Below are 23426 nucleotides of genomic sequence, written 5' to 3'. Positions count from 1 at the left end.
GAGGAAGATTTCAGAACTATCTAGTAATTCACCTGGCAATATTATCCTACTGAGATGAAAGACTATGTGAGAGCCAGTCATTCTTCATGGACAAAATGTACAAATTAATTCAACTCTGTATTCCTGATTATTAAATATACTTGGCCTTTCCAAATTAATTTGTTTTTAAGGCATTGTTGAAAACAATCCCAAAGCAATCTTTTTCTATTTTTAGATTAGATTGGTTATATATTTCTACTATTCTTTCCTTGGGAAAAAAATTACATTAGTATGTCCTCTCCCTCCAGATTTCATACTCTACATTCTGAAAAACTATCTGAATCTTTATAGTGCTATAACCAGGGGTGGGATTCTTCCAGTTTGGACCGGTTCTATAGAACCATTTGTTAAGATTCTGCGCAGTTCGGGGAACTGACAAATTGTGCCCCTGGCTGGCTCTGCCACCTCTGCCCCTCCCCTCACCATCCAGTCAGCCCTTTTTGCGCATGCGCAACATTTCACACATGCCTGACATCACTGACTGCGTTCTTCCCTGCCCAGTCACTCCTTAAGGTATTTTTTTTTCCTCTCCCAACGATCAGCTGTTCCTATGATCAGCTGTGCTGGGATCCCCCTCACTGTCTTACTGCTTTGCCCAGGAGGCTTTCCTGTGGCCCAGGAAGGCAAAAAATGGACAGTGGGGAGCAAAAACGCTCCCCCAGGAGGCTTACCTGAGGCCCAGAAGGCCCATTGTATTATTCATTGTCCCATGCCTTCCAGTAAAGGGTAAATATAGGTCTCTCTCAGTGGTGGGATTCAAGAATTTTTACTACCAGTTCTGTGGGCATGGCTTGATGGGCATGACCATGTGACTGGGTGGGCATGGCATTTATTTAATTTTTTGCTTCTTTGCAGCCATCCCCCCACCCGTTTTTGGGGCCTTCTGGGCCTCAGAGGAGCCTCAGGGGGGGAGGCATTTTTGCTCCCATAAGGCTCCTCTGAGGCTCAGGAAGGGGAATCCTGGCACAGCTGATCGTATGTACAGCTGATTGTCAGGAGGGAAAAAAAGAAAGAAATAGTTTAGGCGAATGTCAGGTGGGCAGGGTGAAGCGAGCATTGGTCAGGAGCACGATAAGGTTGGGGGTATGGCCAGCCAGAACTTGCTACTGATTTGGCGACCCACACCAAATCCTTGCTACCGGTTCGCTCGATCTGGTGCGAACCAGCTGAATACCACCACTGATCTCTTCAAGACTGGTGATGGCATGATTTTTGCTATGCCACAGGAGGTATTGCATTTGAATTCACTTTTCTCTGTATTTCTGTAGTCTGGTAAATGATTACTGTCCATGTATCAAAAAAGAAATCGTGCTATATTTAACCATCCAATTGACTACCCTTCATTTTTCTAGCTACTTCAGCAGCAAGAGGCAGCTGCTGCAGAAGCCGAAGAGAAAGAAGAGATGGACACCGCTGAAGGTAAATGTTTGAAAATTAGGAAAACGAAAAACAGGAGAGGAGATCTTGTGATTCTTCCCTTATAAAGAAAACTAACAATAAGCAGGAAAAACATTCTTTTCACTGTAGCTGTTTAATTAAGGAAGTACTCACCTGTTGGTTGATTGATTGTCTATTACAGAACAATTAAACACAGTAATATTTAGCAAGTCCCTATATTGAGAATGGTATATAGTGCTAAAGTAAGTACACATGAAACTGTACAAAAGGACAATATCCTTATGATGATATATAAAGATTTCCTCTTTGGAGTATGTGGGAGCTCATGAGAGTTTATAGAATAACACTGCTTAAATTAGTAGAAAATATGAAAAAGTATCCTTCCCCCCATATAACAGCCATTTGCCATTCCAAATCTCCCTCTTAATTTGTTGTGTGACCAAAAGTAACCAGATCGCTTTGAAGAAGACAATTTTACATACATGCATGCAAGTAATAATACAGTATACTGTATATTGGATACCCTTAAAGTTTTAGTACTTTACTGAGTGGCTATGAGCAAAAGCAGAACCAGGCTTTATATACCTTGAACCGACTATGCACTGCACACCAGAACAACTAGACACAAGAACAGTTTTTTCCCGAAATCCATCACTCTGCTAAACAAATAATTCCCTCTGCTAAACAAATAATTCCCTCAACACTGTTCAACTATTACAAAGTCTACACTACTATTATTAATCTTCTCATCACTCCTTATCACCCATCCCCTCCCACTTGTGAATGTACGACTGTAACTTTGTCGCTTGTATCTTTACGATTTATGTTGACTATTTCCTAGTATGATTTGATTGTTTATTGTACCCTATGACTATCATTAAGAGTTGTAGGTTATGATTCTTGATTCTTAACGAATGTATCTTTTCTTTATGTATACTGAGAGTATTTACACCAAGACAAATTCCTTGTGTGTCCAATCACACTTGGCCAATAAAGCTATTCTATTCTATTCTATTCTATTCTATTCTATTCTATTCTATTCTATTCTATTCTATTTCATGGGAAAGAAGGGCAAAATGGGGGAGGCAGAAATTGTAGAAATGACAGCATGATATAGGAATATTGTAGTAGTTAAACACATCCATGTGACTTCATTGCTTATCCCATCCTACCAGGTCAGCATCCTTTGAGGTATGGTCAGTGAACAGAAGCAATCTAGTTTACTAGGCCACAGGCTTCTGATGATTCTTCCCCGTTGCCACTTGTAACAGAGTGTCATAGGGTAATTGTGTTGATTGTAAGTAGAGCAACAACTGATGATGCCAACACCTTGTTATTCTTGCCTAAAAGGGGTGTCAGCCATGGTATCTTTTCTCTTGATTTGGTTCTGATCAGGGGTGGGATACGTCAGGGTTAACTACCAGTTTTGGATTTACAAGCTTCCCTGCAAGCTGCGAGCCATGTGCCTGTAAATCAGCAGCAGCAGCTGCCTGCAGAGAAGCAGCCTTTGAAACAGCCCTCTTTTCCTGCTTTTTTAACTGCAGCTGTGTCTCATTCGGCAGCTGAAGTTGAAAAATCAGGAAATAAAGATCAGGTAAGACCCCGGATGGGCGGGTGGGCAAAAACATCAGCAGACATAGAACTGGTTCAATGTCTGCTGCTGTTCAGAGCTACCAGTTCTACAGAGGTGGACAGAACTGGTAGAAACCCACCCCTGGTTCTGATTCTTGCATTTTCTACTTCTGTAAACCCATTCACTTCAACTCAATTATTTATTCTACTTATCAGTTCGGGTAATGAAATGTCTGTCCAATAAGAAGCCACGGGCTCCCAAGAATACACTGAAAATTCTTAACCAGCACAAGGTGCTTGCTTGCATGATTATTTCAGGGCTGGAAGCTAGATCAGTATTGCAAACTTTACTTTTTACTAGCTAATTTTTCTGTCAGCTTTCATGCATGCCATGGCTGATTTTTTGTTGTTGTTTTTTGTCTCATGCCTTCCCTACTACAAACGTTTTTATTCTTGCCATCTATATCTGCTGTTCTTCTCTGGGAGTTTAGAAATGAGACTTGATGACTCTCCTATAAAAGGCTCAAAAGGCCAAGGAAAGACCAAAGACAAAGTCAAATTATCCAAAGAGGACAAGAAGAAAAAACAGCAGCAGTCCCAGCCAGATGCCCCTGAAAAGAAGAACAAGCAGAAGATCGATGAAATGAAGGTGAGATGTTCCCATTCCTAATCCAAATTAAATGAAAAGCATGTTATCCAGTTGTAATGTTTTAGCTTTGTATTTTTAGTCCTTAATTTTCTGTTCAAGTCCCTTTGAAATGAAAGAGAACTCTAAAAGAATCCAAAGTGAAGCCCCATTCAGAATCCAGCTCATGTGGTTCTGGGAGAGGCGGAGGCCAGTTTCCCAAATGAAATCCAGCATCTATTACTACCAATCAGAATAATTAAGCATGCACAATGGATAGGCAACTCTTATCAATGGTCCTTTTATAACCCCTTTGCTCTATAAAGAGCATGCCTGTGGTGCTACATCAGGAGTACAAACTCGCAGCCCATAGGCTGGATGCATCATGCTCGGGCCACGCCCACCCATTTGAGCAAAGGAGGAAAAGTTGTGATCCATCCCACGATGACAACGTGACACCTTGAGTTTGACACCCCTGTGCTATACTATCACCAAAAGGAGCAGGGTCAGAATTTATGCCATGTGGTTTGCAGAATGTCATTGAGTATAAAGTAGAATGCTTTAAGATGCCCATAATATTCCACTTGTAGTGCTGGGAAGCCCTAATGTGCATTCTGGAAAATTTAAAATCTTATCTCTTCTCATCTCCAAAGAGTTGAGAAAGAAGGAGCCTTGGTGCTCTCTGTGCTTGGTTGTTTTCTTGCAGATGTTTCATTATCCAAAATTGGTAACATCATCAGTGCTAGTGACATGCATGACTAGTCACTAGCACTGATGATGTTACTAATTTTGAATAATGAAACATCTGCAAAAAAACAACCAAGCTCAGAGAGCACCTAGAACCCTTCATTTCAACCCTGAGCTACAAATACTCTCCTTTATTAATTGAGAAAGACCCTCACCTGAAATCCTGTAGATGAGTCAGTGCAGACAGCACTGAGCTCAGGAGAAGGCCTTTCCCATAACCTTCCTTCATGCACCATTCAGAAATGCAACATTGGGGAAGTCATTGCTGCTTATTTATAAATATTTTTGAATTCCAGATTACGTGGTCATGTTCTTAAAATGAAAACAATGCATGACTTGGTGTTATTAGAATTTACTGTACTATCAAAAGCATTTACAAGGGTAAAAATATAATCAAACAACACAAGTGAATTCTTGTCCTAAAATTGCAAAATAAAAGAAAAGCCTATTGTGTAATATTTCCTTGTGATAGTTAGTTTTGACAGGCTAAGAGACAACATATTTTTGTTCTTTGAATGTCCTCTTAGAACCAGATATTTTAAGAGAGATAAAACTGCCTTTAGGTAGAGGGAAGAGTCTTCTAGTAAATCTACCATTTCACAGTCAGAAATTCTGAAAAAAAGGAATGTCAACCTAACCTCACACCTATCTCAGCTCTGGGAAGATTTCAATCATATACAAAATTACTTGCAGTTCCTTTTGTTCATCCATTTTTTCACTGCCTTTCAGCCTACTTTTCCAGATGTTCTGATAGGTTGTGCTGATTGAAGATGACAATTATATTCAATACATCTAAAGGTTACCACACTGAATATAACTGCTATAGATTGTCAGTGTGCCTCTACTGCAATGATTAAATAGGTTGACCTAATTTTAATTTTTTTTCACATTCTTTGCTTCATTGTTCTTTTATTTTATTTACAAGGAAGTGTGTTTCTGCAAAATAAAACACACACACACATACACACACACACCCTTGCAGTATCACAGTGGAATTCTGTATTGTTTAGATGCTGTTCATCGATTATGAGAGTGGGAGAAAAGAAAATACAAATGAAACGAAATAAAACTTGTGACAACAATTATATTTTGCAATGTCATAAATGATGATGAAAATATTTATGACTTTCAGACTGGCAAGAAAACTGGAAAAGAAACAGGGAAAAGAGATCTCATCAATTTGGATGGTTCTGTTATTGCATATTATTGTATGCTTATAGATGTTCTCCATATATTTTTTTTCATAAAAAAGGGATCAAGGACCATATTTTGAAGCTGGTGGTGGGCATGACTGTGCATCATATCTCCTATGTTAGCAAAATATCTTAATTTTGACCAATAAGTACTATTGCTCCTGAATAAGTCCAAATATGTGATCATAATAGTCAGAGGCCCAAATTATGTTATTGTGCCATCCTAACTAGGTGTATCCCAAAGAACTGGAGACAGAGTTTGATAATTTTGAGGACTGGCTGCATACGTTTAACCTCCTCCGTGGGAAGATTGGAGATGATGATGACAATTCTGCAGATGAAGATCGCATTGTGGGAAGATTTAAAGTAAGTGTAAATTTCACTTAGTTATTTCCAATTTCATTAATCCTAGTAGACTATTGGCAAGCCAGAGAGGCAAAGATAGGATCGGATTTCACTCCACTTTTGATCTGAACAGAGAATTTGTTCAGTTAAACTTGTCTTGTTTTAAAAGAAAGATAATGGGGATTTAGCAAAATTAATGGAATGAGTGAAAAAATGGATAGATAAATCAGGAATGTTAATCCAAATTAAAGAGGAGAACAAGTCTTTGAAATGTTATTTCTTCTCCAATATATATACACAGTGCATCCTTTCTTGCATTTGCTTTGGGTAGAGAAAAGCGTGATTTCTCTTGTCTACACTAGGGGGGAAAAGGCCAATGAAAGAATTGTTTGGAATTGCTCTAATCATTCTCAGTATCCCCATCAGTCAAATTTACAGCAGAGCATTTGCAGATTGCAAGAGCAAAATATGCCATATGTGCTATTGTCATGATGCTAGTTCAGCACTAAGAATTTTTTTTTCACTAACTTTGCTGAGTAGGTAAATATTTTGTCACCATTCCAACAGCTGAAAAAATAATGTCTCCTTAAATACAGCTCTCTTGTGGAAACCGTAAATTTTTGTTACTTATTACTTATTTATTACATTTTATCTTTTTTATTTTAAAATATTCCCAAGTGTGGTGTAATTCCATTAGAGCCACAAAAACTTTAATTCTACTTGCATTGTTTAAACTTACTGGTGGTGTTGTGTCACAGGCCTGGTGCAGTTGCCAGAAGATGGAAAAAGAGCTTAGTAGGTTCTTGCCTTCTCTGCCAAAACCTAGATGGACTTTTAATTGGGCTAAAATTTTGTCTTCTCTTTCCCAGGGGTCCCTGTGTGTTTATAAAGTGCCTCTTCCTGATGATATCACCAAGGAGGCTGGATATGAGCCTACTTTTGGCATGTTTCAAGGAATTCCAAGCAATGATCCCATCAATGTATTGGTCCGAGTCTACATTGTGAGGGTAAGAACAAATGAGATACAGCTTTCAAGACCATATTGTTGCCATATCTGTTCCAGCTCTGAAGGTTTGGACTTCCATGTTTTGTCTAGAAAGTCTCAGCCTGGGTTTGCTCTCTGCTATTGAGTACTGACTCCCCAGATTTTAGGAAAAATGATTTGTTGCTATGCCTTGCCCTGAATAATTAAGAACAGCTTTTATAAGCTTGGGATGGGTGGGTGGTGGGTGGGAGAAGAAGGAAATTAAGAAAAAGGGCCCCAGGAATCTCTGAAATATTGGAGTGCTATTCACCTGAGGACTAATACGGTAAATGTATTCTATTTTGTAGGCCCCTATACACGTTTGCTCTCTCAGTAGGGTTCATGTGCTAGCTGGTTATTGGGCCAGTTAAAGAGAGGAACATTCTGATTGGTGGCAAAATTTTGAAATTCCAACTCTAGAGCAGATGTGCCCGTAAGGTCTAGTATGTCAGACTACTAAGGATTTTCCTTTCCCAGTGTTCATTTTTTCTAGGCCTCTGTCCCATAACTTCTATACTTCTTGAGAAGCCCAAAGCACTCCATCTAACTGACCAGCCAAAGAGGTAGAAGAACTCCTTGTGTCCCTATCAGAATTGCTTTGTCAATTTAACACTTGACTTAATTTAATGAAAATACATCATTAAAGCAGTAATATGAAAATCTGGAGCAGCCATTATCACCAGTAATGAAAACAGCATAAAACCACAATAAAAATAGCAGGAAAACAATTAGGGTTTAAAAACACTAAATTTTGACCAATAAGACTAAAAAATGTATTTTCGTAACACTAAAAGTACTAAGTAAAACTTGCTGTGAAAAGTTTCTTTAGAGCAAGTTCCCCAAACTTTTCAGCTCATTGACCTGCTCGTGAAGTTTCAGACTGTTCATCAATCCCCAAACTTTCACTGTATGAATATAATTAGATAAATATTTAATAAATACTACAAATAACAACAACAACAGTAATGGAGAGTCCCATCAACCCTTGAGGTTGACGTTGATCACTTTGGAGAGCCCTGCCTTACAGGAAGTACCATCAGTAAAAAGTTTTTTTCTCTTGATTGTTGGTTGACTTCCCTTCCAGGCTACTGATTTGCATCCTGCTGACATCAATGGCAAAGCAGACCCTTACGTTGTCATCAAATTGGGAAAGACAGATATCAAAGACAAGGAGAATTACATCTCTAAGCAGCTGAACCCAATCTTTGGAAAGTAAGAAGTGGTGAACCAGAATGAGTGTTAAATACTACAGGGTTACATGGAAGCCAGTTAAAGCATTTAGATGTTATTTTTGTATAAAAAAAACAAGTTACTAGATGCTACCATGAAAAATAGGAGGACATATGCAATGGCATGGATTTAATGAACTAACTTTAGTGCAGCCCTGAATCCTCTAAGTTATTGTTTTTAGTTCTACATTTTCTTGCTCACTTTAGCCATAAACATACATCAGGAACAAATTTTCTTCAAAATAACCAAAATAGCCAAAGGATGTCTTTTAGGTTTCTGCATAAGACTCTCCATTTCATGGAAAAGTTGATCCCATTTGCTGTTGTTCCTGTTTCTTCCTGTATAGATCCTTTGACATTGAGGCTACATTCCCCATGGAATCCATGTTGACGGTGGCTATTTATGATTGGGACTTGGTGGGCTCGGATGATCTGATTGGTGAGACAAAGATAGATCTGGAGAATCGGTATTACAGCAAGCATAGAGCAACATGTGGCATTTCTCGGAACTATGCTGTGTAAGAATAGTTAACCTTCTCATTATTTTAAAAGGTTAAAATAATGTTCTAATGATACTCCCCAAAGCCAGCCCTTTCTCACCCAAATTATGGATCTACCTTTTGATAAGAAAATACCTATCTCTTTGGGAAGATATAAATCACATCTCTGACTTCCAAACCTGCCTATGTCTTAGGAAGTCTTGTTGATCAGACTGCTATATCAGTTTGAATATTTTAAGAAAGAAAATTATATCATTTTTAGGAATAAAGGAAGCTCTTTTCATCAAGCCCTACTGTTAGTCATATTATTCCAACACTGACTGCTCATGATAGATAGAGGGGATAGAAAAAAAATATATAAAATATAATAGGATTTTGGCACATATGCCCCAATTCAACAGATAAAGTACCTGCTTTGCATGTTGGATGCATTAGCTATATCCCCTCTGTCTATCATATGTGCTCAGCTGAGGTAAGCAGTATTCAGATGTAAGCGAGAATAGTGTTTCGGATCCAGGTATAGCCCATTTGCTTAAGATGAGCTCTTGGTCTCATTTGTATATCAAAAAATACTTTTAGGTCAAAAATCACTCATTTATTAATGCAATCTTATAAAACAACATCCCGATTTTAAAAGAGCATCTGTTAAAGGCGGGTTTACAAACTTGTGAACTCACAGACCTGAGGATTTGATCTGACAATCTTTCTCTCCGCAGGCATGGATATAATATGTGGCGAGACCCCCAAAAGCCTACCCAAATCCTATCCAAGCTTTGTAAAGAAGGAAAAGTTGACGGTCCCCACTATGGCCCTGGAGGTAGAGTGAAGGTGACCAATCAAGTCTTCACTGGCCCCACTGAAGTAGAGGATGAAAATGGTAAGTGCTGAAAATCAAGGCACTTCAATGATGCATGAGTTTATGAAGCATAACCTTGTATTATTTTATAACTGAATTGCATTATTATACTGTAAAAATATTGACTTTAGAAGGAGACATAGAATTCACAATCCTGAGAATCAAAGGTTTATCTTCCAAAAATCAAAATCCTCATTCTTGTGGCTGTAAAGATATACTTGAAAATATGTTAAATCAAGATTGAGACTATGCAGTCGTTTGAGTTAATAAAGGAAAGAGATATCCAGGCAACCTTCTTACTCACTTTATCTTCTTTCTCCTCTGGTGATTAATAAATAAAATAAAATTATTCAATACAAGCAACATTATACTAATTTATTTAATTTTCAGAAGGTGCATGTGAAAACTTTCCATTAATCTTAACCCAAAATTTGGATTACTTTCATTCTACTTGAACCCCATTATTCAAGCAGTTTTGCTAATATAATCCTTGTAGTATATTCAATTGTATTTTGCTTTCATGGGGTGGCTTGGTTTTTGAACTTGTACCTTGCCCAGCATCCATCTGGATGAAGAAGGACTAAATAAATAACAAAACCAACCTTGGTTGCATTCTTTCATTGCCTCCGAGTCTTTGCTGTGTTCTCCATGCTTGTAGGTCAGAAAAAACAGACAGATGAGCATTTGGCACTGACTGTGTTGCACCACTGGGAGGGAATACCCCGTGTGGGCTGCAAATTAGTGCCTGAGCATGTGGAAACAAGGCCATTGCTGAACCCAGACAAGCCAGGCATTGAACAGGTACTTAGCAATATTGTTGTCTGCACATACACTGTTCTGTTGGCCTTGCACATCAGTTGTATCTGCATTCTGCTACAACTTCTATTTGTGTCATACTCTTTCTTATAAAGACTAAGCATAACACTAAAGAAGACACTTTTTGCATAAACTTATGACATTTCTTAATGCCTGTGAGTCTGATCAGATCACTGTTGACACAGTCGTAAGATGTTGTGATACTCACCATTGAAAAGGAGTCTCTAAAAAGCTTTGGAAAGAGTTTACCATTATAACATTTTCTGAGTAGAAGTCCACACTGGTTGTAGAGGAGGCCTTTCCTTTTTTTTCATTTGTAAATGAAATGTATTGAGTTAATATTAAGAACTTCAACTGACCCATTAAAACTATCTCCTTTTATGGGCTTTTGGGGTTTGTTGCAACATAGGACTTGTAGACCTCAACCTCAGAGGAGGTGTACAATCCTTTTAGATTTAAATGGGAGTAGTTCTTCATCCTGCATAGCTGACACATTAGAGAAGCTTTACACAAAGCTTGAATAGGAGTTGGAGTTACTCAGTTCAGGGCTATCTCAAAGAGCACTAATTTTGGATGCCACATTTCTTAATAGCTTTTTGCTTGGAGATGCAAAGGACATAACTCTCCAGGCTGGAAATGTCCTCAGTCCTTCTTGGCACAGCTACTATTCCTCCTTGTTCTTTTCATTTTGATGCTGAGAAGGTGAAAGAGCTTAGTAACCCTTTAGAGCAGGGCTGTCAAACTCATGGTGTCACTTTGCTGTCACATTTCACGACGTTTTCCCATTTGTGGAGCTGGGGTGGGCGTGGCCTGCGCATGATACATCCAGCCCGCGGGCCAGCAATTTGACACCCCTGATTTAGAGAAACAGTTTTCCCAGTGTTAATCAGTTGGACAGAAGGAGAGTCCACTGTTTAACTCATTAGTTTACTAATATGACAACTGTGGCAAGAAAATGGGAGTTAAGAGTGTGAACTTGGTTACGGGTAACAAGTTTCTCTGAAAGAACACATGTGTTCCTTGAGCCACCAGTTGATTGAATAGAATGGTAGAATATGAGTGAGTTACTTATTAGAGTCTCTGTTCTGAAGCAATATATCACTGAATGCTAATTGCTGGACTGAGAAAGCAATAAAGGAGGGATGTTCCCTTTGAATTCAACTTATTTACTTCAAAGAAGTGTCCCACTGTCCATAATTCAAAATTAATCACCTGGCTAATCTCATGTTTATAAAATATTGGGATGAACAGGGGTTCATGGATTCCTGAAAATGGAATCCAGCGGTAAGAAGTTAAACTTGGGGACATCAGGAACCAATAACTGGGTCTTTCCAATGTTGCAGGGACGGCTGGAGTTATGGGTGGACATGTTCCCGATGGACATGCCGGCACCAGGCCCTGCCATTGACATCTCACCAAGGAAACCAAAGAAGTAATGCCTTGCCCTAGTTTGGGTGAGGGTGGGGTGGGATTCTACTTGGAAGGTCCTGATGGGGTCAGTGCATGCTGAAAAAACAATAAATCTTCCAGGTGCAAAAGGCTAAGAAATGTATGACTGGAACTGAGAAATAGGGAAGAGGTAGAGACAGAGACAGAAGGAGGGAGAGAGGGAGGGAGGGAGAGAGAGAGAGAGAGGATAAAGTTGTAATTAATTAAAAACGTTTTTAAATATAATTGAATGGATGGAGAAAAACATGTTTATAGCATTTTAAAAATACTGATTCTGTAGGAAAAGATGCATTTCCCATGAAAAGATGAATTTGGTTTAAGGAACTGCCACATATGCAAGAATCCCTGCCTATAACCAAAGGACTGCTCTGAGTTCAGATCTGAAGTGCTACACAGAGTTGACTTTTCTGATGGAACAAGACAGATTAATTGTTATGCTTCACATGTATAAGCTCAGCCTTTTCTTCTATCCATTAAAGTGGCTGCAACCTTTGTTCAAGCTTCCTCCATAGCCAGAAAAAAGAAGTTAATGCTTTAATGAACCCTTTGTTAAAGTTGAGGCAACTCTTAAGTAGCCACATTTTTTTCCAGTTTATGCAGAAAAATAAACATGGTCACTGATTCATGAATTGCAACTGAATAAACAATTTATTCTAAATGTTTTAGAGACATGAATAATCCTAAATAATAGACGATAGTTAAATTCATCACCTATCACCATTTTTGGTGATAGCAGTTGTCTTCAGGTTTTTCATGATTGATTATCTATGAACAATCTGATTGTTACTGTTGGAAGCAAGATGCTACCTTAGAGAGATTTTGAATGAGAATTCTTCAGGACTTCTTGAGTTGATTATTCAAGTCGATTGAATAGTTGATTACTCAAAAGTCTTATGCATATAAATACAGATTATCATTATTAGTAAAATATGAGAAAGGTAAGATGACCACGTAGCCCTGTATTTTTCTGACAGTCTCATATTAGATTGTAACATGAAAGTTACCTCTATACAGATTAATAAGGAAGCAGTAAGAATTACTTTTTCTCCCAGATACCCACCTTAAACTTTGGTGGGAAATTATACTGTTTTGGAACATTATTTCAAAAACAAAACAGATTATGTCAAGGGATGGGAATTTGAACCTTACCCTATTAGAGGCTGAGTTATGGACAAAATCAATAGGCTTTCATTTGGTTCCCACCCTAATCTGACTAATGCAACCTTATTTGTTAGTATGTCTATGAGACCATACTGGCCTGTCCTTAGTCACTAAAGTATGTCTATGATGCCAAAGACATACTGGCCTGTCCTTAGTCACTAAAAGCAAATTTGGACTGAAAAGATATCTGATGTTTCTTTGGAGAAGTAGGGGGCAAACATCATTTTGAATTTGAGGAGTCCCAGCGGATGCTTTTCAACTCCAGTTATAAGTCCAAAACAACTGAAGAGGAAACTAAATAAGCCCAAGATATAATAGTCTTGTTCAAGCAGCTCAAATCTTGCTGAGTGAGGGTGGATGTCTTAAAAGTATATGCATGTTATTTTTATTGGCAATCTTATACCCCCAAGGTCCACTTCCATCTTTCCTCTCCTCTGCTCATCCCTGTCTCCCTTCCTTCCTCCTTGCCAGATATGAACTTAGAGTAATAATCTGGAACACTGATGAGGTAGTCCTGGAGGACGATGATTACTTCACTGGCGAGAAATCCAGTGACATTTTTGTCCGTGGGTACGTACATGCGGCTCCTCAAGGCCAATTGGGTATTCTGTGTGTGAGCTTTCTGTGATTTTGGTGCCGCTTGGCTCTCAGGTCTCTGCAGAGGATGGCTGATTGTTTCATAGGCAAAGCATCTGCTCTGTGCAGGCAGCAGTAATGGATACTTTGCTTCTGTGTCCTGCCCCTTTCTTCTGTGTTTTTGTTCTTGTGTGCCACTGTCTACTGTGCGTGATAGCTAGGTGTAAGCTTTTGGCAATTCCTGAGAACTTCAGTAAAGTTATCCTGGAAATGATGAAGTCAGACATGATGAGGAGTTATTGACCAAGGCTTACTACTCAGCCCATCCAAGAAATAGGACTATTTGAGTAAGAGAAGTTTACTTTTGATCCTTCGTAATTCCTGTGGTGGAGGCACCACCATTTAGATCTGCCTAGTGTACCTTCCTAGTTTTCCATAAAGAATTCCATAAAGTTCCATCAGCTCTACCAATAATTTCCCAAACAGTAGGGAGATAGTAGTATTGGTAGAGCCGAAGAATGCTTTCAAAGTCATTTCCCCTAGCAAAGTACAGTCTGTGGTGAACTAGAAGCATTCTGGACCATCTAAAGATATTTTTGTTGTTTTGACTTCTTTTGTTTCCCATTTATTAATAGTCTCTTTACAAAGTATTGTTTCATATGTCCAACTACATTACATGCACACTTAAAAATGTGAACAAGTGTTGGAAAATCTGTACATCATAGAGTAAAATGAAACTTTCTGATGGTCTCTAAGTAAGGAATCCTTGAGTTATTTTATTGCATGCATGCCAATCTCTCTTATGTGACATAGGAACTATAACATAGTTTTACTGGTCGGACCAAAACACTACTATTGAATAGAAGGAAAACAATGGATCTCATAAAGCCACCAGTGACTTATACAGAAAAGAAAACATTTGAACATCATTTTGATATGTCGCCTCTTGTTCTACTTAAGGACATCAAGAGGGGCATTTTCATTCATATATGAGTGGAATTGTCAGTGCTCCAGTGCACATGCACATTCAATCATACTTAAGCCTGAGGCAAATGATCAGAAACATCTAAAACAACAGTAGAAAACTAAATGGGCATATCCAGAATTTTATGTTAGCTAAGCAAATAGCTTAGTAGTATAAACTGTTCTGCAGAATATCTAAGTAACTCAGAAGCAACTCATGGGCTGATCCTGGAGGGAGAATACTGGTCTCTTTTTCTTTGATCCTTCTTATGGTAGATCACCACAAAAGGCTCCAGAATAAGAAGCTTTTGACGCTTAGTCTTAAGTGGTTCCAAAAAGGACATATACAACACAAAATAGTAATGGATTATGTACTCAATCCTGTTCAGATTTTTTTCTATTTAAAAAAAAATCCTTAGTAATTTTGGATTTTCTCTTCCATATTTGCCTAGCCCAATGCCATGTGGTCTCCAGACATTGGAATAATAAAAAAGCCCAGTCAGCTGTTGTACAACAGAACAGTTTGAGATTCATGATGGTGCAAAGATTCATGATGGTGCAAAGATTTGATTGTTAGAGGGCAGGGCTGTCATGTGCCTTCCATTCAAGATGCATCCTAACATTCCACTGATATATTTTTACACCTTCCCAGTTAGATGCACTTCTGCCAAACCATATATACACACCTTGGAGTGAACTGTATGATACATGTAAAGGGTGATTTTCTTCTTTCTGACTGAGTGTGGAGTGTTCTTGTCTTCTGCCTTTCTGCATGTTTTGGGAAATTGAAGCAGTAGTGTGGGTGTTCTGCTTTTTGTGAACCACAATTCTCAGTACAAGAGGCGGAGGCCTGGCTTGGCAAGAAGATTGTGCGGATGGGATCATTCAGCAAGGATGGCTTGCTTCTCTATTGCATGCTTTGGAGGATGGGAAGAGCATTTTGGACAATCATTTGGGGACATGCCAGGCAAAGCCTCTTTTTTGAGCAGAAATAATTTTACCCCAATGGAATAAGCAACCTCACAGAGGACATGGTCTATTTTCAGCTGTATCAAGCAGAAACACTCAAATGCTCAGCATGAAACTCCTGGGGAAATAGATGAAATAATTTTGATATAATGGCAGAATTTCCTGATATTTGACTTGGTTTTGGAAAAACATCGTAAACTCAACACTGGTAATAAAGGCAATATTTCAAGGCTAAAGCTGAAAAATGACTATTTTTAGCTTCCAAGAATTTATTTGGAAGTTCAGAGGGCTGTTTGTATGGGAAGGCAAGGTTGTTTCATGATTAAAATATGAACACTTCTGGTATCCCCAAATGAATGTTATTCCTTGAATTCCAATGGGAAATGTTCTTGACATGTGCCATGACAGGCAACCCGAGAGAAAGAAAAATTACAGAAAATACTTCCTTTCTATCTCCATTCTCTGCTTAACAGAACAATTCCAAATCCTATAAAATAGGTATGAATTCTACTTAACATATAAAAATTCACTTTAACATTAAGCAATGCAATCATGTTGTGAAATAACAATTTTGCTGCTTTCATTCAGAGTAATCCAAAGTACTCTCTGGACCACTTGGACTTCTGAAGTGCATGTCTGTTGCATTTTGAGGTCTTTGCCATTACTTTTTGTCACTTACAACACGGAGTCCTACTCAGGGAGAAGACTTTTTAATCCAGTATTCCTCAGTATGTTTTGTCTCTGTGAGATAGATCAAATCAGAAAACAGACACTTCAAAGATTACAGGAATGCTACTCTATTGTTGTAGGGTATAACAACAGAATCTTAAAATCTTTTGAATTTCTTTCTTACACTTTCCATTTAATCATGATTAAGATTTTTTTCTCTCCTTTTGTGGCTCATCTGTTCTTTCATTAAACTTGTATCTATATTCCATTAGTTCCTTTTAAAAGTATTTGGCTTGCATTAGTCATTGTCCATTATCCTGCTGGCTGTGAATGATGGGACTTACAGTCCAACCCATAGAGAAGGTACTAAATTGGAGGTGGATTCACTCCACATCCTCATGGTCTCCTCCATCTCCCTGCAAACAAAGCTCTCCATCTTCCCAAACTACTGTATATTTTGCCATCCATCTCCACTGCTGATTAAGTTGGCCCAGAATGAACTTAATCATTCAATGATATGGCTGGAGCTTATTTTCCAATCTCATCCTTTCTTCTGATCAACTTCCTTGTTTTTGTTCATGCAGGTGGTTGAAGGGCCAGCAAGAAGACAAACAGGATACTGATGTCCACTATCACTCACTGACAGGAGAGGGCAATTTTAACTGGCGCTACATCTTTCCTTTTGACTACCTTGCAGCTGAAGAAAAGATTGTTATTTCTAAGAAAGAGTCTATGTTCTCCTGGGATGAAACTGAATACAAGATCCCCGCCCGACTCACATTACAAGTGTGGGATGCTGATCATTTTTCTGCTGATGACTTTCTTGGTATGTCGGAGGCCTTGATTGCTGATCATGTTTAACTTCTGGAAGGCAGATGTTCCTGGTTCAGAAATACAACTGAAACTGAAGAGGAGCTGGCATAGGGGATGATGGATAATCCTCTCAGGAATAAGGAATAAGCAGAGTTTAATACTGTGGGAATGTGATCAGTTGTTTGTTTTATCAAACTGCACCTATTATAATGAAGATGACATACATTAATCTGAGAATCGTTAATTTTAGTATTTTGGAATGTTCCTTTAAAAATAGAAGTGGGCCTTACAAATCCCATGTTCCTTTTCAACTTAAAGGTTGAGCCAAAGAAACATAGAACATTATAGTATTTTGATTTATCTCTGGAAGTCCTTGTTTCACAGCTAAGGGAACCTTCAATATTTTTCCTTTCTCTTCATATTCCCATAGGAGGCATTGAGCTTGACTTGAACCGCTTCCCGCGTGGTGCTAAGACAGCCAAGCAGTGCAGCATGGAGATGGGAACTGGTGAAATAGAGGTGCCCATGATCTCTATCTTCAAGCAGAAGAGGGTGAAGGGCTGGTGGCCCTTTTTGGCTCGAAATGAGAATGATGAAATGGAGATGACGGTAATGTTAATGTGGGATATCTGCCATTGCTGTTTAAAGAAGAGAGAGATATGAAAAAACCTAGAGCAAGATAATTGGAAAAATGTTATTTTAGACTATAGGAGTGAAGGGGAAAGTTTCTAAACAGGCCCAGAAAGACGGTAGGAAATTATGAGATAAGCAATAGCTCACAAGTAAGCACAACTCACATAGAATAGCATCCCTATGGAGCATTCCTCAGATTGTGTGGTGTTATAATAATACCACAGTGCTTCCTTCCAATTCTTCATGTTGATGGGTAGATCTTAGGGATAAATATGGTAGAGAGATGAGCTTACTGGAGACATGCATACTCTATTACCAAAGCAACAAAGGGTAAAAATACCACAATAAGCAGATAGCATTTGTAAGTGTCTCACACACATTTCCTAATTCAGAGAAATATAAGAAAGAGAAGGAGGTGTATAATAAAAACTTGCAAGATTTGATGTCAGTGCTACTAGGTAGTCCAGACCAAGACATAATCTCTACAGGAAGGATAAAACTAATTTTATTGAGATGGGCTATATTAACAGAATTTTACAAGTGTCATTGTGCTGTTCCTCCTCCTCTTTCCCCTTTCTGTAATTATATTTCTGTGAATAAGGAAGGTGTCTGAACCACTTATGAATGCTGTCATAAGAGCCATGGTGGCATAGGGTTAAATGTAGTACTGCAGGCTACTTCTGCTGACTGCCATCTGCCAGCAATTCAGCAGTTCAAGTCTCACCAACTCAAGGATGCTTTAGCCTTCCATCCTTCTGAGACTGGTAAAAGGAGGACCCAGATTGTTGGGGGCAACATGCTGATACTGTAAACCACTTAGAGGGGGACTGTTAAGCACTGTGAAGCAGAATATAAGCCTAAGTGCTATTGCTGTCCTTTGGTTGTGGATTTAAGAGGTGTTTACCCTTTGTTGCTTTAATAATGGAGCTAGGATATTTTAACAACATGTGAGGTTGGCCTCAACCCTCCTATCTTTTCATAATGGCCTAAAGACATGGCTTTGCCAGTCAGCTTGGGGCCCCAGTAGGGGAACAGTGCAATGGAGGTGGTTGATTAATAACAGATCTCACCTTCTCCCCACTCCCCGTCCTTTGGCTTGTGTCTTTTGATTTTAATGTTTGATTTTATAAATAAGTAAATAATAAATAAATATTTCTATCAAGATCATTTCCATACTTTTTACAAATGTTTATACAAATTCACCTGTACCTTTATCTTATTCATAAACATAGCCTTTTTCATTCTGAGGGTAATCCTCTCTGTGATCTTTTGATCTCTCTGCAGGGCAAAGTAGAAGCCGAGCTTCATTTACTGACAGCTGAGGAAGCTGAGAAATGTCCAGCTGGATTGGCTCGTAATGAGCCAGACCCATTGGAAAAACCCAAGTGAGTGCATGGGAAAGGATGATGGGAGTAGGGATATCCTGTATCCTGTGGGGATACTGAATTGTGGAGGCCACGGGAGAGTTTATAAACGCACGGTACTATGGCGGCAAGCAAAATTAGACTGCCTCTATTGTCATCACCTGTCCTTCCCCATGACTCCATTCAGTTTTCCTGTCTTTCTCTTACTTACATGTTCTTGGCCTCTCTCTTCTCCTTGCCCCACCCTGCCCTAGCCGCCCAGATACCAGCTTCATCTGGTTCCTGAACCCTCTCAAGTCCATCCGCTACTTTATCTGGCATACCTATCGTTGGCTTCTGCTGAAAATCCTTCTCCTCGTTCTCTTTCTCCTTATGGTTGGCCTCTTCCTTTACTCTATGCCTGGCTATCTGGTCAAGAAACTTCTCGGGGCCTGAGTAGGCTTCCTTCTTTGCCCAGGGTATTTCTGTTTTTCCACCTATTCATGCTTACAGTATCATTTTTGCCACAATAAATCCATTGTAAAACTAGTCCAGCTAAAGTGATTATTTGAAAGGATAGCTTGCAAATTATAATGCTGCCATTCCCTAAGTTCGTATGCACGTTCTTCTCTCCAAACGTATGAGGGTTTGCTAATGTTATTGAGTGGTTTTGACATATTCAAAGATAGTTTTCCTGATTAACGGATCAGATTGTTGCAGAATGGAATCAGACATGAAATCAAGCCATGGAACTGAATTCCAGTCCTAAACTTCCAAGAAAATAAAATTCTTAGTGAGGAGAAAAGGAAATTCAGAAAACCTCTAGCTCACAAAAATCCACCCAAAACTTGAAGAGTAGTCCCCTACACTCTTCCAAATGGTTGAGCCTTGTGTTATGAAAATTGCATCCCAACATGCTGTGTCAAGGAATTATGGATGACAAGCTGCTTTATTAAGGCTTCTGAAGTAAGATTGCAAAAGATGAATCTTTTTTGTTAGCTTGGCATTAATGAATTGTGACCACCAAGGCCTGGATAGTACCATATCTTGTACCATATCTTGACTGATATAAAAGGCTTTGTCAAGTATCTGGTGGATGATGAACAAGGCTTGTGGTAGTGTTCAATTTAGCCTCTCATCAAGAATTTTCTTGTGGCATCAGACCAACAATAGGATAAATGAGAAGGTGCCGAATCTTGCTTATTTTGGTAGCTTTGACATATTTAAAGAAGCAACTTGCTATTAAACAGTGGGTGTTCTTGGGATGGTAAGTTGTAGACAAAAGTTGAATGAATCATCTCAAAGTACGTTATCCCCATTAAGCTTAGACATTTTCTTTTTCCTTTTCAGTCGTCCAGACACATCCTTCATCTGGTTCCTGAATCCACTCAAGTCTATCAGATACCTCATTTGTACCCGTTACAAATGGCTCATTATCAAGATTGTCCTGGCTGTTCTACTTCTCATCATGGTGGCCCTTTTCCTTTACTCCATGCCTGGTTATATGGTCAAGAAGCTTCTGGGAGCATGAGACAGCTGCCCTATTCTCCCATTTCTGACCTGATTGTCAGAAACAAGCTTTCATTTCTGTTTGGTAGCTTCCTTGTGTATTTTTGGACCTCTTCCTTTTTTGGATTTTGAAAGCAAGAGTCAGATCCAGAATGGCTTAATTGTTGCTTTATGACTTGAAAAAGGGAGAGTGTCCCTCCCTCCCAAGGTTCACTATAAGTTCCCTTTTCAGCAGTTTCCTTCAATCTCTTCAACAACTTTATGCCTCCCCTCCCACATTTGTTGTTGCCTCAATTTCCATGTCCTCCACGAATGAATTAATCTTAAATGGAATTACCATGACAACCAGGGTTCCATTTTGTGTGGATTGCATTTATCCCCACTCCCTTTTTTCTCTTGTTTTCTTCCTTTGCTGATATCACAAAGTGTGTCTCCTCCAAAAGCTGAAATTTCAAAGGATTCCTGTTCATATTATATTTGGAGTGATCAGCTACTTAAGAAATCTTGAAATATTTTCTTGGAATCTGATGCTGCAGTTTCCCCTTACTGTGAAAAGAGATTGCCCCTGCTCCACTGACTGTGTGACAGTTTATTGCAATGGAAAGTGGAAAAGCTTCCCCTTCCAATGTTTTGCATGAAAACAGCTTAGCAGCTTCTTAGCTTCAGACAATGAAAGAAGATGAGCATTTTGTTTTGTCAGAGTGTGTAATGTAGGAGCAAGAGTGTGAACTGCAATGGCCCCAAGCTGTGAGTTCAGTTCATAGGCAATTATTATTTTCCTCATTTTAGTTCCTTCTTCACAATTTGTTGTGAGGTACATATTATACTGACATAAGCTGAAATTGACACCCTTCAAGACCTAATCATTAAATAAAAAGAACAGGCAGTTCTTGCTCAATCTTTAAGCATTCAATGCTTTAAAAACATCCTGGAATCATTGCAGAAATGTTGTTTGGATATGCACCTGTGTACACAATTATACTCCATTAATGCAACTGGGAAATAAAAGAATTTTCATTTTTTAAGATGACACTACAATGGGATTGGTTGTGATCCCTTAGACAGGGTTTTTGATATTTTCCAGTTGGAGCAACTGGCAAATCGAGCTTTGAAGAAGAACATTGTGTTTCATAGAGGGCCAAGAAATTCTTTTGAACTTCTAATTATCAGGTATAAAGCTGGTAAACAGCTGCTTTTTATAGTATGTGGTTTATCAGGAAGTAGAATCAGTTGCTGAGACAACTCCAGTTGCTGAGTCTAGAACAGGGATGTCAAACCTGCGGGCCACGGGCCTGATGCATCACGTGCTGGCTCCACCCCTACCCAGTTTTGTGAAGGAGGGGAAAGTCCCAATAGGTCATGTGATGTTATCATGATGACACGAGTTTGACACCCCTGGTCTAGAATAAGGAATGTGATGGGGCTGGGGAACACATTATAATTTCTTATCCTATTTCAATGGAAGATTATATCATTTTGAAGCATGGGTCTGCTGGCGCAGCCCTCTGCACAGGATGAGGGCAGGAAGGATGGAGTGAAGTGTTCAGCTTGGCCGGTTAAACTCAGATTATGCTGTGGGAATGTAGGCAATGCCAAATGATAATGAAGGACACTAACATGGCCAATTCATATTATTATCATTTAACAAAACTGGGTATCTCTTCAAAGCCCATACATATTTAGTTTAATTTATCCTCCCACACACATTCAGTTGTCTCCTAGAGAGAGGACCGTTTAAGAGCTGCTTTCTTAATTCAAAAGTCCAGTGCTCATAAGTACCATCACTTTAACATGAACACATTAAGATGGTGTTCATCTTATTCTCATTCTACATGTTCCTTAACCTACTGTCCCTGTTAGAATTCGTATCTATTCCTAATCATTATGGCACCAAAATGCCGAATTGTGTGTTGTGAGTGACAATACAATTCTGTCACTTGGTACTTGCATTATGCACTGGAGAGTGCAGGATGCGATGTCACAACACATTTTATCACATGCTACCCTGCTCCTGTGCCTGCTGGTCTTCTGGTACCTTGGAGACATAATGTGTATGTCAAGTGTGGATGTGGACTTTTGATCACTAACACATTTTCTTGCAAGCCAGTTGCAGAAGCATGCAAAGAGGGAGGGGGGACAGCTACAACTTTTTCTAGTTTTTAATGACAATAATTGTTTCTGTCAGACTTACATTATCAATCAGATACCTCTCCCAAACGTGCTCGATAAGCATGCTATAGTATCATAAGGCAACGGTCCCCAACCCTTTTGGCACCATGGACTTGTTTTGTGGAAGACAATTTTTCCACAGACCAGAGGGAGAGGGATGGTTCCGGTTTCACTCACCACTCACCTCCAGCTGTGCGGCCTGGTTCCTAACAGGACACCAACTGGTACTCGTCCATGGCCCGAAGGTTTGGGACTCCTGTCAGGGACCTGCAATAGCTAATACAAGCAAAAAAACCTGCCTCATCGGGAGGCAAAGATAGCTTACAAGTCGGAAGGAGATGTGATGTCCTAACCTTTAACTGATCAGATTTCTAGGGAAAAAAAACATAGCACAATTGCACTGCCTTTTGCTGTTCTCTTTCACAGCGTAGCACAAAGTGAAGTTTCTGTATTTCGTGCTTATTATTTCCTGGGTTGTGTGAAAACTATTGCTTTTATTTCCTTAGAGTTGTGGGGTGGGGTCTGATATTTGTAGGAGTATTTTTTTTTTCTGTGCACTGTTAATATAGTATCTCTGGACCAAGAGAAAATCTGTATATTCTTTAATAAAAATGGATCACTGAAAGCAACAGACTCCTGTGCTTAATAACTGCATAGGGGAGAAGATGGGGAAAATTGCAGTATTCATCAAGATAGGAAATTATATCTACACCCTGCATCAGAAAAGTAGTTCTAAATTAAGGATCCCACTTTTCTTTTACAATATCTTGTGATCCTGGTCATGATGCCCTTAAAATGTACACCCAAGCTTCTAAAGATGGCAGACCA

General features: G+C 39.1%; 1 protein-coding gene across 6 annotated transcripts in view; it reads left to right on the top strand.

The window, feature by feature from the left end:
- OTOF (otoferlin) overlaps window positions 1-23281 on the top strand; it is a 165727-nt gene extending 142446 nt beyond the window's left edge. For 2 of the 6 annotated variants that reach the window (XM_087929486.1, XM_087929472.1), the window contains exons 33-47: window positions 1392-1458; window positions 3501-3658; window positions 5806-5940; window positions 6789-6926; window positions 8028-8155; window positions 8520-8690; window positions 9389-9549; window positions 10187-10329; window positions 11688-11776; window positions 13426-13524; window positions 16716-16957; window positions 17375-17553; window positions 18862-18962; window positions 19196-19399; window positions 20271-20359. In XM_087929486.1, the coding sequence (XP_087785612.1) occupies window positions 1392-1458; window positions 3501-3658; window positions 5806-5940; window positions 6789-6926; window positions 8028-8155; window positions 8520-8690; window positions 9389-9549; window positions 10187-10329; window positions 11688-11776; window positions 13426-13524; window positions 16716-16957; window positions 17375-17553; window positions 18862-18962; window positions 19196-19376 (1992 nt within the window). In that variant the 3' untranslated portion in view covers window positions 19377-19399; window positions 20271-20359. Of the gene's footprint in view, window positions 1-1391; window positions 1459-3500; window positions 3659-5805; window positions 5941-6788; window positions 6927-8027; window positions 8156-8519; window positions 8691-9388; window positions 9550-10186; window positions 10330-11687; window positions 11777-13425; window positions 13525-16715; window positions 16958-17374; window positions 17554-18861; window positions 18963-19195; window positions 19400-20270 lie in introns of those variants that run through there. The other 4 variants (XM_087929506.1, XM_087929478.1, XM_087929493.1 and 1 more) reach the window with 4 other exon arrangements.
- The last annotated feature ends 145 nt before the right edge of the window (window positions 23282-23426 follow it).

This window comes from Pseudonaja textilis, chromosome 1 (genome assembly GCF_049901715.1).
Source record: "Pseudonaja textilis isolate UNSWEBS1 chromosome 1, rPseTex1.2, whole genome shotgun sequence".
Taxonomy (NCBI): Eukaryota; Metazoa; Chordata; class Lepidosauria; order Squamata; family Elapidae; genus Pseudonaja; species Pseudonaja textilis.
Note: the sequence above shows the minus strand (reverse complement) of the source record. Positions and strands in the feature narration are given on the sequence as shown.